Raw genomic sequence first — 14,155 nt, 5'->3', positions numbered from 1 at the left:
GGCTATTTCTCGCTCCAGCCAGTGCACCACGACTAGTATATCAAAGGCTGTGGTATGTGCTATCCTGTCTGTGGGATGGTGTATATAAAAGATCCCTTGCTGCTAATCGAAAAAGAGTAGCCCATGAAGTGGCGACAGCGGGTTTCCTCTCTCAATATGTGTGTGGTTCTCAACCACATGTCCAACGCCATATAACTGTTAATAAAATGTGTTGAGTGTATCGTTAAATAAAACATTTCCTTCCTTTCTTGACCAGTTGTGTGTGATGCACTGGTTGGAACAAGAAAAAACCCAATCAGTTGAATGCATCCCCCGAGGTGGTTCAATCCTGCGACGCAAGTACCTCAAGTGGGCGCTCAACCGACTAAGCTAAATCCCGCCCTGTAACTGGTTAAAAGTTAAAAAGTTCTCATTAAAATGTTTTGGAACTGAAAGCAATTTAGAAATGTGGAGTTCGAAAACAGATGACAGACTCACCTGGTGAACACTCGTACCAAATATGGAAGTCATCCATTAAAGCTTGTTTTGTTTAATGATACCACTAGAGCACATTGATTTATTAATCATCGGCTATTGGATGTCACATTTTACAATTCTGACATATAGTCTTAGAGAGGAAACAATACATTTTTCCATTAGAAGCAAGGGATCTTTTATGTGCACCATCCCAGACAGAATAGCACATACCAAGGCCTTTGATATACCAGTCATGGTGCACGTCCCACAAATGGACCACTACATGTACACTGTACACTGGCTGGAATGAGAAATAGCCCAATGGGCCACAGCGCAGACCATCCATTATTACATTTCACTAGTTTATACTTATTTTCGTGTTTATATCCAATTGAGGTTCAAGGACCCTGACCTGGGTGTATGCCTCGGCCATCTGTCCATGGCTGTGGGATAGTGGTTAGAGAGAGAGAAGTCTGTGTAGTGGCCATGGACACCTACCCACTGAGCCATTACAACTTGCTCCAAGTGGGAGCCGGTACCAGGAAGTGAACACAGTACTTACCAGCTTTAAGTCCAATGGCTGAACCACTACACCACCAAGGATTCAAGAGCTAAAAATAAATATTTTGTTTAACGACACCACTTAGTTGGACCTGATAATGGTTATAGCTTTTTCTTTTATTAAACAAATGCATACCAGATGGCGAAAATGTTGTATATTTTGTCCTGGAAAAATCTGGAAATGTCCTGGAATTTGATGTGTTTCCAAGTGTAAGAACCATGCACTAGAGCACATTGATTTATTAATCATCGGCTATTGGATGTCAAACATTTGGTAATTTTGACATAATCTTAGAGGAAACCTGCTACATTTTTACATTAATTAGTAGCAAAGGATATTTTATATGCACTATGCCCCTGTCAGGATAGTGCATATCACAGCCTTTGGAAAACAGTCATGGTGCACTGGCTGGAATGAAAAATAGCCTAATAGGCCCACTGACTACATCGACCATGCATCAGGCAAACACTTTACCACTGGGCTACTTCCCACGGTCAAGAGCTAAAGGCATTTAACCAAGTTCTTTAAATGACCTTGATCTTGCCTGGAGGTCATATTGCAATATCAGGCTAGTGAATTATGATACCAAATATTAAAGCCATCCATTATAGGTTTTAAGTGTTAATTAAAGAAACCGTAATCACACCATACATTACATTTAAATGACCTTTACCTTCATCTTCAAACTGGGTCACATTCATGGGGATGGGGTTGTGCACTATGACTTTGTGGAATCCATTAAATAAATCTGTTTTATATTTTAAAAATGCAATCAGAAAAACCGTAACCAAATTCCAAATGGCCTTGCCCAGTGTTCACATTCATAGTGTAGGGGACAGGCACTTGAAGGATTACCACTTGGTGAGCGACAAATATTTATAGTGCAGGTTTGAGGGATTTCACTGTGGTTCATACCGAGATAAAAACTCAGTACCTACAATCTTGACTCTAAATAAAAAGCACCTTCATTCCTTAAACCCAATCACTACTAAATTATCTAAGTTTGTGACTTTAATATAATTTGGATGGTTTGTTCATTTGTTTTGTTTAACAACACCGCTAGAGCGCATTGATTTATTAATTGGATGTCAAACATTTGGTAATTTTGACAATTTCTTAGAGAGGAAACCTGCTAAATTTTTCTATTATTAGCAAGGGATCTTTTATATGCATCATCCCAGACAGGATAGCACATACCACAGCCTTTGAAACTTGGATGGAGAATGTAATATAACTAAGACTCCTTTTCATTTTATTAGATTTCCTTTAAGGAAAGAAAGAAGAGTTTTTCCTCTTACAAGTGCAGGTATTGTCAGTATTTTCAGAGTTTTAGACTGAAATACCACAACATTGGAAGAGAAGTAAGTATATGTATCTTAGTCTATAATAGGTACACTGGTGAACGTCGACTTGGGTAACCATTATGTCTAATTTTAGTGGAACTGTTATTATATGGTTAACTACCCATCTATAATGGGCATTTTTGTTAATAACCAGCTGTATATAAATAGCACACAATCTGTTAACCACATCTATAATATGCGCACCTTAGATAATACCCTCCTGTCTCTAACAGACAGGTTAACTGTAACCTTCCTATAAAGGACACATTGGGTGGTCTTTATAGAGTTGACATTAAATAGACTTTTGATGGTTGATGAGGTGATGTACAAAACCACAGTATGGAATATTAAGACAAGTATTAAGAGTATGACAAGTTTATTACTGGAAATATTTACAAAACAGTGCCAAAGATTTGTTGTAAGCATGACCGCTATTTATGAACATTGGCAAACAGCAAACTCTACACACACTTAGTGTCAATTAATTATCTATGTCCAAGATGTAGCTCATGTCCAACTGAACACAAAATAACTGATTATCGAACTGGCTGCCATGGCAACAGTAGGTCTTTGTACTTCTTTGGTTCTGAAAAAAGAGAAAAATATTGCAAGGAGGGATTTTGTAAGGATTTTGGAGGGGAGGTGGAATTAGGTATCAAAGTAGTTACTGAATTAACCAATGACTACAGTCTTTTTATACAGACTGGCCAGTAGAGAACGCTTTATTCCTGTTCAGTAATTGGTATATAGCTTTATTTCCTTTTGCATCTTTTAGAAAAATTCTTATACTGAAAGGGAAAATTGGATTTTTCATGAGTACAAATATTTGGTTATCGGTTTTTATGTTGCAAATAAATGTTTTGATTGCTCTTATTAAGTGGCATATTCTAAAAAAAATTGATTTTATATTGTACCTTGCTTTACAAACTTCATAATCCATAAACTGTCCTTGCTCATTCAATAAATCATGTATAAAAAGGATGCCTTTTTCAATATAGTTTTTGTACAATGTGGGTTTATTATATTTAATGATATGACTGTAATACCAAATATATATACCAGGGATGGGGAAAAATAAAATTGTCAATCGGTCCCACTTGATGTCATTGCTGTTTTCCCAAGTCTGTTTTTTGTTTTTGTTTTTTATCCAACTCTATAATACATTTTTAATTACTTTTTGAATAGCGATGTTTAATCATTTTAAATTAATATGATGGAAATTAAATTATCATTCTTGAAGTTAACACATCTTTACTTTTTTCAATTAGGACAACTGGGACGAAACATACTTAAAATGTTTATTCTCTCGGCGGATTAATCACTGAGGTCAGTCCCTATTTTGGGAGGTTACAATTTTTATGATCCCGGCAAGAAATTTGCAGGTGCTGTGCAGGATCTGAATGGAACCTATCGCCGATGCAAACAAAAGAAAAGTTTACTTTGTTTAACAACACCACTAGAGCACATTGATTTATTAATCATCGGCTATTGGATGTCAAACATTTTGTAATTTTGACATTTTTAGTATTAGAGTGGAAACCTGCTTCTTTTTTCCATTAGTAGCAAGGGATCTTTTATATGCACCATCCCACAGACAGGATAGCACATACCACGACCTTTGATATACCAGTCGTATTGCACTGGGTGGAGTGAAAAATAGCCCAATGGGCCCACCAATGGGGATCAATCCCAGACTGACCTCGCATCAAATGAGCTCTTAACCACTGGGCTACATCACACACACACCCCCCCACCCCACCCCCCATGCAAACCAAACATGCCAGGACTAAGAGAATCGAATGCTGTGATTGACCGAAAAATTTCCAGGTCATTGGGACTACCAGCAATGTGCAGAAACGTTTATACATGTACCATTTAAAAAATAATAAAAAATAAAAATGACCTGCGGTTCGCAAATTGGAAAACAGTGTACCGAACCCTGGGCCTAAAACCATGTTTTTCGTCCCATCCCTAGTATTATCAACAGTAGTATGATGCACTGATGCATCGGTGTATCGTGACATCCATAGTAATTGTGCATGTTATTGATATCAAAATGAATAATTTAAAAAAATGTTTAGTTATTTACCTAACCCCGGTATTAAGAAAATTGATATGGCCATGTCTTTTCAATAACAAATGATGAGGGAAAATTTTTGCTTGCATTTGACTGCTTCAGTCGTATTTTCAAGAAAACTTCACATGTATATTTGTTCCTCACTCATGTTTCTGTACATGTACAAACCTTCATCAGGAAACTCGTCTGGGTGCAACCGGACGTAATCCTTCAGGATGTGGAGTTTCTGATGCCGCTGACGAAGAACCCACTTGTCGAGCAACCCACCACACAAATATCCACCAGCTATCAGGACGGCATGCATGTAAATTCCTGGGGAAAAAACACACAAAATTATCTGTAGTAATGGACAGTTTTTTTTATAGAATGTTTATCTGTTTAATGATGCCTCACTTAGAACCTTGTTCCATCCATAGGCTCCCACTTTTGTATGGGGGGAGGAGGCAAAATTTTCCCCAAATTAAATGAAAATGCTAAAATATAGAGAACATAATTTATTTATATTAGCATTACTGCCAAACATCTATACAGGTTGCAAATGAATCACTAAACAATTTTTCATGGATTACATACATCTAATATTGTGGGTAAAATAATGGCAAAACATGGTAAAAAGGTTTCAGGCCAGCTCATTTTGCTCAAAAACTAGGGGGACAGTTGCCCCACACACCCCTGCCCCCACGTCTTGTATGCTTATGTTTCAATCAGCTAGTGGCTAAGTGTGACTTTTCAGAGGCGGATCCAACGGGGGGTGACCAGGGAACCCATCCCCACTAAAATATTCAAATGCAGGCTGCGAATTTAGCATGATTCCATGATGGTGGTCTGAAGCATAAAATTATGAGATGCAGATGGAATCACAAATATTTATATTACTGGTACATCATTATTACGATACCGCTGGAATCCTAAACAAATCCTAGAATTAAATGCTTTGCACTATAGTGCTTTAAGAAATTTACAGTTTTGTTTGCTAAATGTTAAAATGCAGTGTTTTGCTAATTTAAATTAATGTTGTGGATCGAAATGCTAATATACACTGAGTATTTCTAACAGCACTGTTTCACATCAGATAACTTGTGGGTAAGATCAAGCATAATACTACATTTGAGAAAATAAATTATTTGTGAATTCAGAGATGATCAGAAAGCTATTTATGTGTCCAAAACTGTTTACAGTTTTTATATAAACCTAGCCATTCAAAGGTTATGCCCATTTTAGCAAATCACATTTTATACTTAAAAAAGAGTCACTTTTTGTCAAAAATGTATACCTTTTTTAGACAGTGCTAGACAATTAAAAAAATGTCTAGCAGACATATTAAACAACTTTATCTTCTAAAACATACTTTATATTCCATATTTAGCTGAATATTTTCACTTTTAAATATTATAAGTGAATAGTAGTAATTAATTAAAATATGCATGTGGTGTCCCTCCTTACCGAAAAATGTTATTTAAAAAATGTTTTATGTCAAAGCAAATTTTAAAGGTTTTTTTAATCCATATGATCAACTAATAGCTTACAAGTATTAATAAGTTATATTTTTTATTATTTGGAATTATATAAATTTAGTCATTGTGACCAATTAAAAAAACATTTGTGCCATTGAATATTAAAACAGTTTGTGTGATAAAACGATCCTGGAAAACATCATATGTATATGCATTTTGATTAAATGAACTAAAATAATTTATGTAACATCAATTTCTGCAATTCACAAACACTACAAGACTTTGGGAGTTATTACCTGATCATTTTGTACCTGTCTTATCAAAAGGATGTGTATCTCTATTTCAGGCACAGTAAGAGTAATTAATTTACTTCACACATTAGTGCTAATTAAAGCCTAAGGGAAATGGGGCCAGTTGTAATAACTGTGAAATTTTAAACTGTAACATGAAAGATGTTTTTTTATCTTTATGTTTGCTTAATACACATATTCATTTTATAAGCCCAATCATTCCTCCGTTACTGTTTGATATTTTAAGTAAATCAATGCATTGAATGCACATATACTTTGATATACAGTGTTCAGTTTACCAAAAACAAAATATCAATGAACCACTGATATTAAACTATCCTTTTTCTGTCTATGTATTGATATATAAATCCATCTGGACTCATTTAATCAGTCATATAAGAATGAAAATACAATTCCACACAATGTGTCCCATTACTATAAATTTTAATGAGCTATGTATTTCTGATTTATATTCTTGTTTTATACATATATGTTCGCTTGATTTCTGTTATACTAGTTCCAATATTGGATGCCTAGCACAGTAGATATAAACATTTTATGTGATGTGCATTTTATGTCCCTCCATTATTGAATATTAAAAACCCATTTATGACATTTAAAATAGAGCTACATTAAATACTTTTATGCAGCAGTGTAAAGAAACCTATTATCTACAAAACCAATCCAAAAGTAAGTTGTTATGACAAAAACTCAATTCAGTATGAACAATGTTGTGTGTAAAAGTAGTTAAAATGTCCCTCCGTTACTGCTTGCTCTTGCCCTTGTGTATTAAATATATAATTGCTAGCCTTTCGATAAAGAGTAAATACAAACATATTAATTATTTTAAAAGTGATTTCTAATTTAATACACATACATGTACAGTACTTAACATGAAATTTGATTGACTAATCAAATTATTAAACTTGCAGCTTCAAAACCAGCATTAAATTAACATGTTAGAAATTCTGTAAAATCTATTTACATACTCATACTCTTATATCACTTAGTTACTTGTTGCTTTTGAAAGTTTTTTTTTTTTTTTTTTTTTTTAAGCACAATGGGGATATTTTTAAAACTAAAAGAATTTTTGTGATGTGTGTGAGAGACACAAAGAGGAATGCAGAAGTAAATACTTGTGACTGTAACCTTTCAATAATGTTCCAGCACAATTTTTTTTAATTAAAATTTAAAATTAGGAACAAAAGTTTTATTCAGATAAAAAGGACTTTTTAATCTGCTTGTATTATAATTATTTAAAAGGCAGATGATTTGAAATGTGATGGCAGTGACAAGACTTTGTTCTTTCATCAACAATAGATAGTATTAATTAGCAAACTCGGCATTAATGTCAAACACAAAATAGTAATATAAACAGGCCTTGACCTTAACTTTTTTCAGTGGTAGCCAACCGGGCTACCAGGTTATAAAATCTGGTAGTCCCCAGTAAAAATGGGTAGCCCCATAATTTTAATACTTGAAAAAACTGAGAGAAAATATTTTAATTTTTTTTTAAATTAAAACATGTTTTAGGGTTTTTAAAATCATGAGAAATATACTGTGAAATACACACTTGTAACTGTTGATTGCAGAGTAACTGGACGTGTAAAACAAATATATAGTAGCCCGGTGGACTACCAGGTTTAGACATCTGGTAGCCCGAGCAAACATTTGACAGCCAAAAAAACCTGGGTTACCGCTAAGGTTGAGCCCTGTAGTTACAGGTGTTATGATACATTCGGTCTACCATAGTTGGTAACACACGTCTATGACGTACTTCTGGTCTTGTTGATTTTTCCACTAGTGCGCAGTAAAGGTTGATAACTTTTGACCGTCTTCTTTTATTCTTTGAAGTTCAAAGGAACTTAAACATGGTAGCAGCGGTGAAAGTTACTCTAAAATGTTCTTCTTCTACTGCTTTATTGTGTACGCTTCTCCCGTGTCTGTGAGTACTCTGTGCACATACATTTCTCAAACTTTCATGGTTGCCGCGTTCAAACTTTCTAATCATAGTACGCCATTTTTGCTACGTGTGTGTGGCGATCGTCTGCTTGAATTCGTAAGTGGAGAAAACGAAGTGTGATGAGTGGAAAAATTTTAAACAGATGTGGCAGAACTATACTATTGTGGCAAAGCTAGATAGTCAAACAGCTGAATATCAATGTGCTTTATTCCTACACATTATTGGACCAGAAGCATTGACTCTGTATAATGGAATGCGCCTTCCAGATCCACACACACTGCAAGATATTATTGATGGTATTGATGCTCATTTTGTGGGAAAGATTAATGAGACATATGAACGCTATGTGTTTAACAGTCGAAACCAAAGTACTGCAGAACCTCTTGAAGATTACGTTGCTGCATTGCGCACACTGTCAAAGACTTGCAATTTTTGTGAATATATGAGAGACAGTCTAATGAGAGACCACATCGTTCTTGGTATTACTGACAATGCTACAAGAAAACGTCTGCTTCAAGAATGTGGTCTAAACCTCACTACATGTATTGATATCTGTCGATGTGCTGAAGCTACATCATCTCAACTGCGATCCATTGGATGTGAAGAAATGTCTGCCCATGCAATCACAAGTCACTCATCAGGAGGAAAGTTAAAGCCCAAATACAAGTTCTGCGGAAAAACTCATCCTTTTAAGAAATCACTTTGCCCTGCTTGGGGAAAAACGTGCAAAATGTGTAAAAAGAAGAATCATTTCGCAGAGAAAAGTCCTATGAAACGAGAAAGTAAGAATATCCATCTGCTGGAGAATATTCGGATTAATTCGGATTCTGATTCTGAACAACTTCTCTCAGTAACAGACAGACAACAGAAGATAACTAAGGCAGAGATGCTGATCAACGAGAAACCTGTCACATTCCAGATTGACTGTGGTGCATCTGTGAACGTCATTCCTGTAAAGTATATCAAAGATACTTCTACTCTTATCTCGTGCAAGATGTCACTTCATATGTGGAACAAGACAGTTCTAGATCCAAAAGGGAAGACAAGAATAACTCTCCGTAATCCAAAGACTAGGAAGAAGTACTCATTTGAATTCTTTGTTGTTGCTGAAAACTTCTGCTGCTGTTCGAGTACCTATCGCTATGAAAACTCGTGTCAAAACAGAGCTTGACAGATTGACTGAAAGAGATGTCATTACTCCTGTTGATCAACCTACGGACTGGACTAACCGTATGGTAGTTGCTACAAAGAAATCAGGTGATCTTCGGATCTGTCTTGATCCTCATCCATTGAATAAGGCTCTGAAACGTGAACGCTATCCTATACCTGTAATTGATGACATCTTGCCTAAGCTAGCAAATGCAAAAGTTTTCTCAGAACTTGATCTAAGCTCCGCTTAATGGCATGTACTTCTAGATGAAGAATCTAGTCTTCTTACTACATTCCAGACACCATTTGGCCGGTATCGATGGAAAAGGCTTCCCTTTGGAACCTCTGTGAGCTCAGAACTCTTCCAGAAACGTCTGAATGCTGTACTGCAAGGTCTTGATGGGGTGATCGGTGTGTCTGATGATGTCATTGTTTATGGATCTGGTGAAGACCTAGAATCTGCTACAGAAGACCATGACAAGAATCTCGCTGCTTTGCTCAACAGATGTCAATCTGTGGGAATGAAGCTGAATAAAGATAAAGCTGAAATCCGAAAAAATGAAATAACTTTTCTGGGTCACAAGGTAACCAGTGAAGACCTGAAGATTGATCCCGAGGAAGTTGATGCTATCCTAAAGATGAAGAAACCTGAAAACGTTGAAGATGTCCAGCGTTTCTGTGGTTTTGTAAACTACCTGGCAAAGTTCTTGCCTAAGCTATCTGATGTTCTTGAACCTATCAGAAAACTGACTCATGCTGATGTGGTATGGAACTGGACATCTACTCATGATGAAGCCTTCAAAGCTGTCCAGAAACTTGTAACTGAAGCTCCTGTTCTGGTGTACTATAACCCTGAGCATGAACTTACTATTCAGTGTGATGCTAGCCAGAAAGGACTGGGTGCTGTCTTGATGCAAGATGGCCAACCAATTGCTTATGCCAGTCGTGCCTTGACAGAAACAGAAACTCGATATGCGCAAATAGAAAAAGAAATGTTGGCTATTGTTTTCTCCTTGGAGAAATTCCACCAGTATACATTTGGTTGACACACAAATGTTGAAAGTGACCACAAGCCTTTGGAAGCAATTCTACAGAAACCTCTTTCTGCAGCCCCAAGACGTCTGCAAGGTATGATGCTACGTATTCAAGGCTATGACATTACTGTCAGATATAAGAGGGGTAAGGAGATGTATATCGCTGACACCCTCTCCAGAGCTTACCTGACCACCTCACAAAATATGCAAGAAGACTTTGAGCATGTGAATATGGTGAGTTTCCTTCCAATCAGAGATGAAAGACTCGAGAGAGACTGACAAAGATGATTCTCTTCAGAAGCTGAAGTCTGTAATTGTACATGGATGGCCTGATGATAAACAAAAGTTAGCTGCTGAACTTACACCATACTACAGTTTCCGTGATGAGATGTCTGTTCAAGATGGTCTGATTTTCAAAGGAGAAAGAGTTGTTGTGCCTTTAACATGCGTCCAGAAATGAAAACTGCAGTCCACTCTTCCCATGCTGGAATTGAAGGATGTCTGAAAAGAGCCAGAGAATGATTATTTTGGCCCGGTATGTCTTCTGACATTAAGCATTACATCTCGACTTGTGGAACCTACCGTACATTTGAGACCTCACAACCAAGAGAGACACTTATGAGCCATGAACCTCCTTCTCGTCAGTGGGAGAAAATTGGTATAGATCTATTTGAGCATGATGGAAAAGACTTTCTAGTTACTGTAGATTACTTAAGCAATTACTGGGAAATTGACAGACTCGAGAACACAAAATCATCAGCAGTCATTAGAAAACTGAAATCACACTTTGCTCGCTATGGTTGTTCCTGCATCGATGTAAGTGACAATGGACCTCAGTTCATCTCTACATCATTCGCAAACTTCTCCAAAGAATGGGATTTTGAACATCGAACCACTAGTCCCTACAACAGCAGAGCTAATGGAAAAGCAGAGTCTGCTGTCAAGACTGCCAAATCTCTCCTGAGAAAGAACAAAGAACAAGACCAGTTTCTTGCATTGCTGAACTACCGCAACACTCCTACCCAGGCGACAGGAACAAGTCCTGTACAATGATTCTACAACAGAAGAACCAGAACTCTACTTCCTACCTCACAGAATCTTCTCAAACCATTAATCAACATAGAAAATGAAAGAATGAAGCTACACAATCAGCAGAAAAAACAAGCAAGACTGTACAACAAAAATGCCAAAGACTTACCTCCCTTAGAAGAAGGTGACATTGTAAATCTGAAACCTTTTCAGATCGGTGAGAAGTGGGCAAAAGGTCTAGTTAAAAATCGCCTTGATGAACGCTCCAATGAAGTCGCGGTTGGAGATGCATCTACAGACGCAACCGTGTACATCTGAAGAAAACTTCAGAACCTCCACCATCGGAACCTTCGTGCATGGAACCTACCGGAATAACCAACAGTACTAATTCTAAAGGACTTCCTGTGACACAAGAAACTGTTATTAGTCCAACCGTGAAGAGTCCATGTAAACCTTCCAGTCCTGCAAAGATCGGATCTAAAATACCAATCCGTACGCGATCTGGACGTGTTGTGAAAACTCCAGCCATGACAGACTTTGTTAAATTTTAATGTTCTTGAACACATGTCTGTGCAAGTTTTATTTGATTAATTGTTAGTTAATTCTTTGCATATCTAAAGAAATTAACACTAACTGTTTGATGGGTTTAATCAGTTGACTGTTATTGTGTTCGCATTTACTTATCTGTGGCACTACTTTGTGAAGGAGTTATATCTGGATTTTAAATCAACAAACTCATTAATGTTTAAAATTTATGTGGTTATGAACAGTTCTGTTGTATCTGGACTCTAAAAAGCAAACACTAGCAATGTTTAATTTTAAAGTGTCATTATAGACAATTTATAAAAAAAAAGGGGGATCTTATGATACATTCGGTCTACCATAGTTGGTAACACACGTCTATGACGTACTTCCGGTCTTGTTGATTTTTTCACTAGTGCGCAGTAAAGGTTGATAACTTTTGACCATCTTTTTTTATTCTTTGAAGTTCAAAGGAACTTAACCAACAGGCATTCCATAAAATTTACAAAATGCCTTTATTTGTGTACAAAGGTCAGGTTCTAAAGTGTACATGCAGAACAATACCTTATACCAGCCATCATTTTAACTGTTTTTGTCAACAGCTGTTGCTTTCATGGATCACAATTTCGAGGGACATATAGCTAATTATATCACTGACGGGACCGATAATTTAGTTTGGGTGAAGACAACTAGTAAACCCAGGATGTGTTCGACATAGCGGCACTTAACATACAGGTTCTAATACCGAACAAAAAACTTGGGACTTTGTTTTTGGTTTGAGCGTTGCAGTGTATTCAACCCTTCCAAGTCCAACCCAACAAGATTCTACTGTGTGTGTGTGTGTGTGTGTATATATATATATATATATATATATATATATATATATATATAGAGAGAGAGAGAGAGAGAGAGAGAGAGAGAGAGAGAGAGAGAGAGAGAGAGAGAGAGAGAGAGAGAGAGAGAGAGAGTTATTACCCTCGTGTATTTCGGTATCGTCAATATCATATATTAGGAATACAAATTGTATTATGCAAGCCTCTGGCGAGCATAATACATTCTTTTTATTCCTAATATATGATACTGACGATACCAAAATACACGAGGGTAATAATCTCTTTATCATATAATCTCAAGCTTAATACGTGTTTTTGTAAACTGTACACACAACTTTAATTCCAGTCCATCATTACTAAATATTCAAATGACATAAGAATATGTGGCGCGGTGTATTTTTTTTAATGGAAATGACGTCAAACTCGAATGACATCATTTTGGATGTCCTTACATCAAAAAGTAGGGCTTAAAGTTGTTTTGTTTTCTGAACACTGGACAGCTTTCAGTGTCAAATTGCCATTGAAACGTTTTTATTCGATGATTATGAATGCATACGTCAATTATGGAGTGTCACACAAGTACGTTTGCTTAAATGTCAATAAACCTAGTGCCGTGACCTCGATTAATTTACATCTAATTTGCAAAGTTATCAAATTCTTAAAGTATGTGATCTTAAAAATATCACATACTTTGATTGCACTGAAAATGTAAGATATTATATGATAAATATATATATATAATTTTTTGAGGAGAGAGTGGTGAATCAACACACTTTTAGGATGACATGACTGTATGTTGATTAGGATTTAGGACCAAATTATCCTGGGCAAATGGGACAAAGGGCAAAATGACTCTGGGTGCTAACCAGTTTTAGGACGAAATGAAACATATCCGCTCTTGCATACCTCGCAAATACAGATTTCATTTTCAGTGATGGTTTTAAAATAACAACCATTGACCACATCAAGGATTTTGACATCAAAAACAAATCTCAATAAAAAAAATAGCAACATTTTGTTATTTGACATAACAGGCAATAGATTAACTGTAAGTGTCGTAAAATGCATCAGATGATACCAGTAAATGGGCAGTAGTCTGAGTAGACAGAGTGAGTAGTGTGTTTTGGTTTGATTAATCATTAATTTAATGGGACGGTTTTCGATAGGTCTAAAATAAATGCTGTTATAGTATTTGACTGATTACCTGTATGGGGTGGTCTCCTGCGTACATAATTAATGAATACTGCTAAACCATATCCTGAAATAGCCGAAAGTCCTTCGTTTAGTGATATATCTGGCATTTTGACGACTGACTTGTTCTCAAAGACCTTGACATGTAGTTTCGGTCGATCCAAACTTACCGAGACTATTACCGTTTGTCGAATAGATAGAAAGTCATATAGGTAAAACAAACGAATGCATGCAGTATATTAATATCTTAAG

The 14,155-nt window shown here is 36.2% G+C and overlaps 1 protein-coding gene across 1 annotated transcript; it reads right to left on the bottom strand.

The window, feature by feature from the left end:
- Window positions 1-2,720: 2,720 nt before the first annotated feature.
- On the bottom strand, window positions 2,721-14,078 carry LOC121375535 (NADH dehydrogenase [ubiquinone] 1 subunit C2-like). The gene is made up of 3 exons (XM_041503038.1): window positions 13,917-14,078; window positions 4,607-4,750; window positions 2,721-2,947 (listed from the first exon to the last, which is right to left on the bottom strand). Exons 1-3 carry the CDS (start codon window positions 14,011-14,013, stop codon window positions 2,898-2,900), a joined length of 291 nt encoding a protein of 96 aa, XP_041358972.1. The 5' UTR covers window positions 14,014-14,078; the 3' UTR covers window positions 2,721-2,897.
- Window positions 14,079-14,155: the final 77 nt, after the last annotated feature.

The sequence above is a fragment of the Gigantopelta aegis genome, chromosome 6 (genome assembly GCF_016097555.1).
Source record: "Gigantopelta aegis isolate Gae_Host chromosome 6, Gae_host_genome, whole genome shotgun sequence".
Taxonomy (NCBI): domain Eukaryota; kingdom Metazoa; phylum Mollusca; class Gastropoda; order Neomphalida; family Peltospiridae; genus Gigantopelta; species Gigantopelta aegis.
The sequence above is the reverse complement of the archived record's forward strand: the minus strand, read 5'-3'. Positions and strand labels throughout refer to the sequence as shown.

Excerpts from the sequence above, each read along its gene's own strand:
- LOC121375535 (XM_041503038.1), bottom strand. The coding sequence starts at position 14,013 with ATGCCAGATATATCACTAAACGAAGGACTTTCGGCTATTTCAGGATAT. Across the intron at positions 4,751-13,916 it reads CAGGAGACCACCCCATACAG|GAATTTACATGCATGCCGTC; the intron begins GTAATCAGTCAA and ends TTTTTTCCCCAG. Across the intron at positions 2,948-4,606 it reads AGACGAGTTTCCTGATGAAG|AACCAAAGAAGTACAAAGAC; the intron begins GTTTGTACATGT and ends CTCTTTTTTCAG.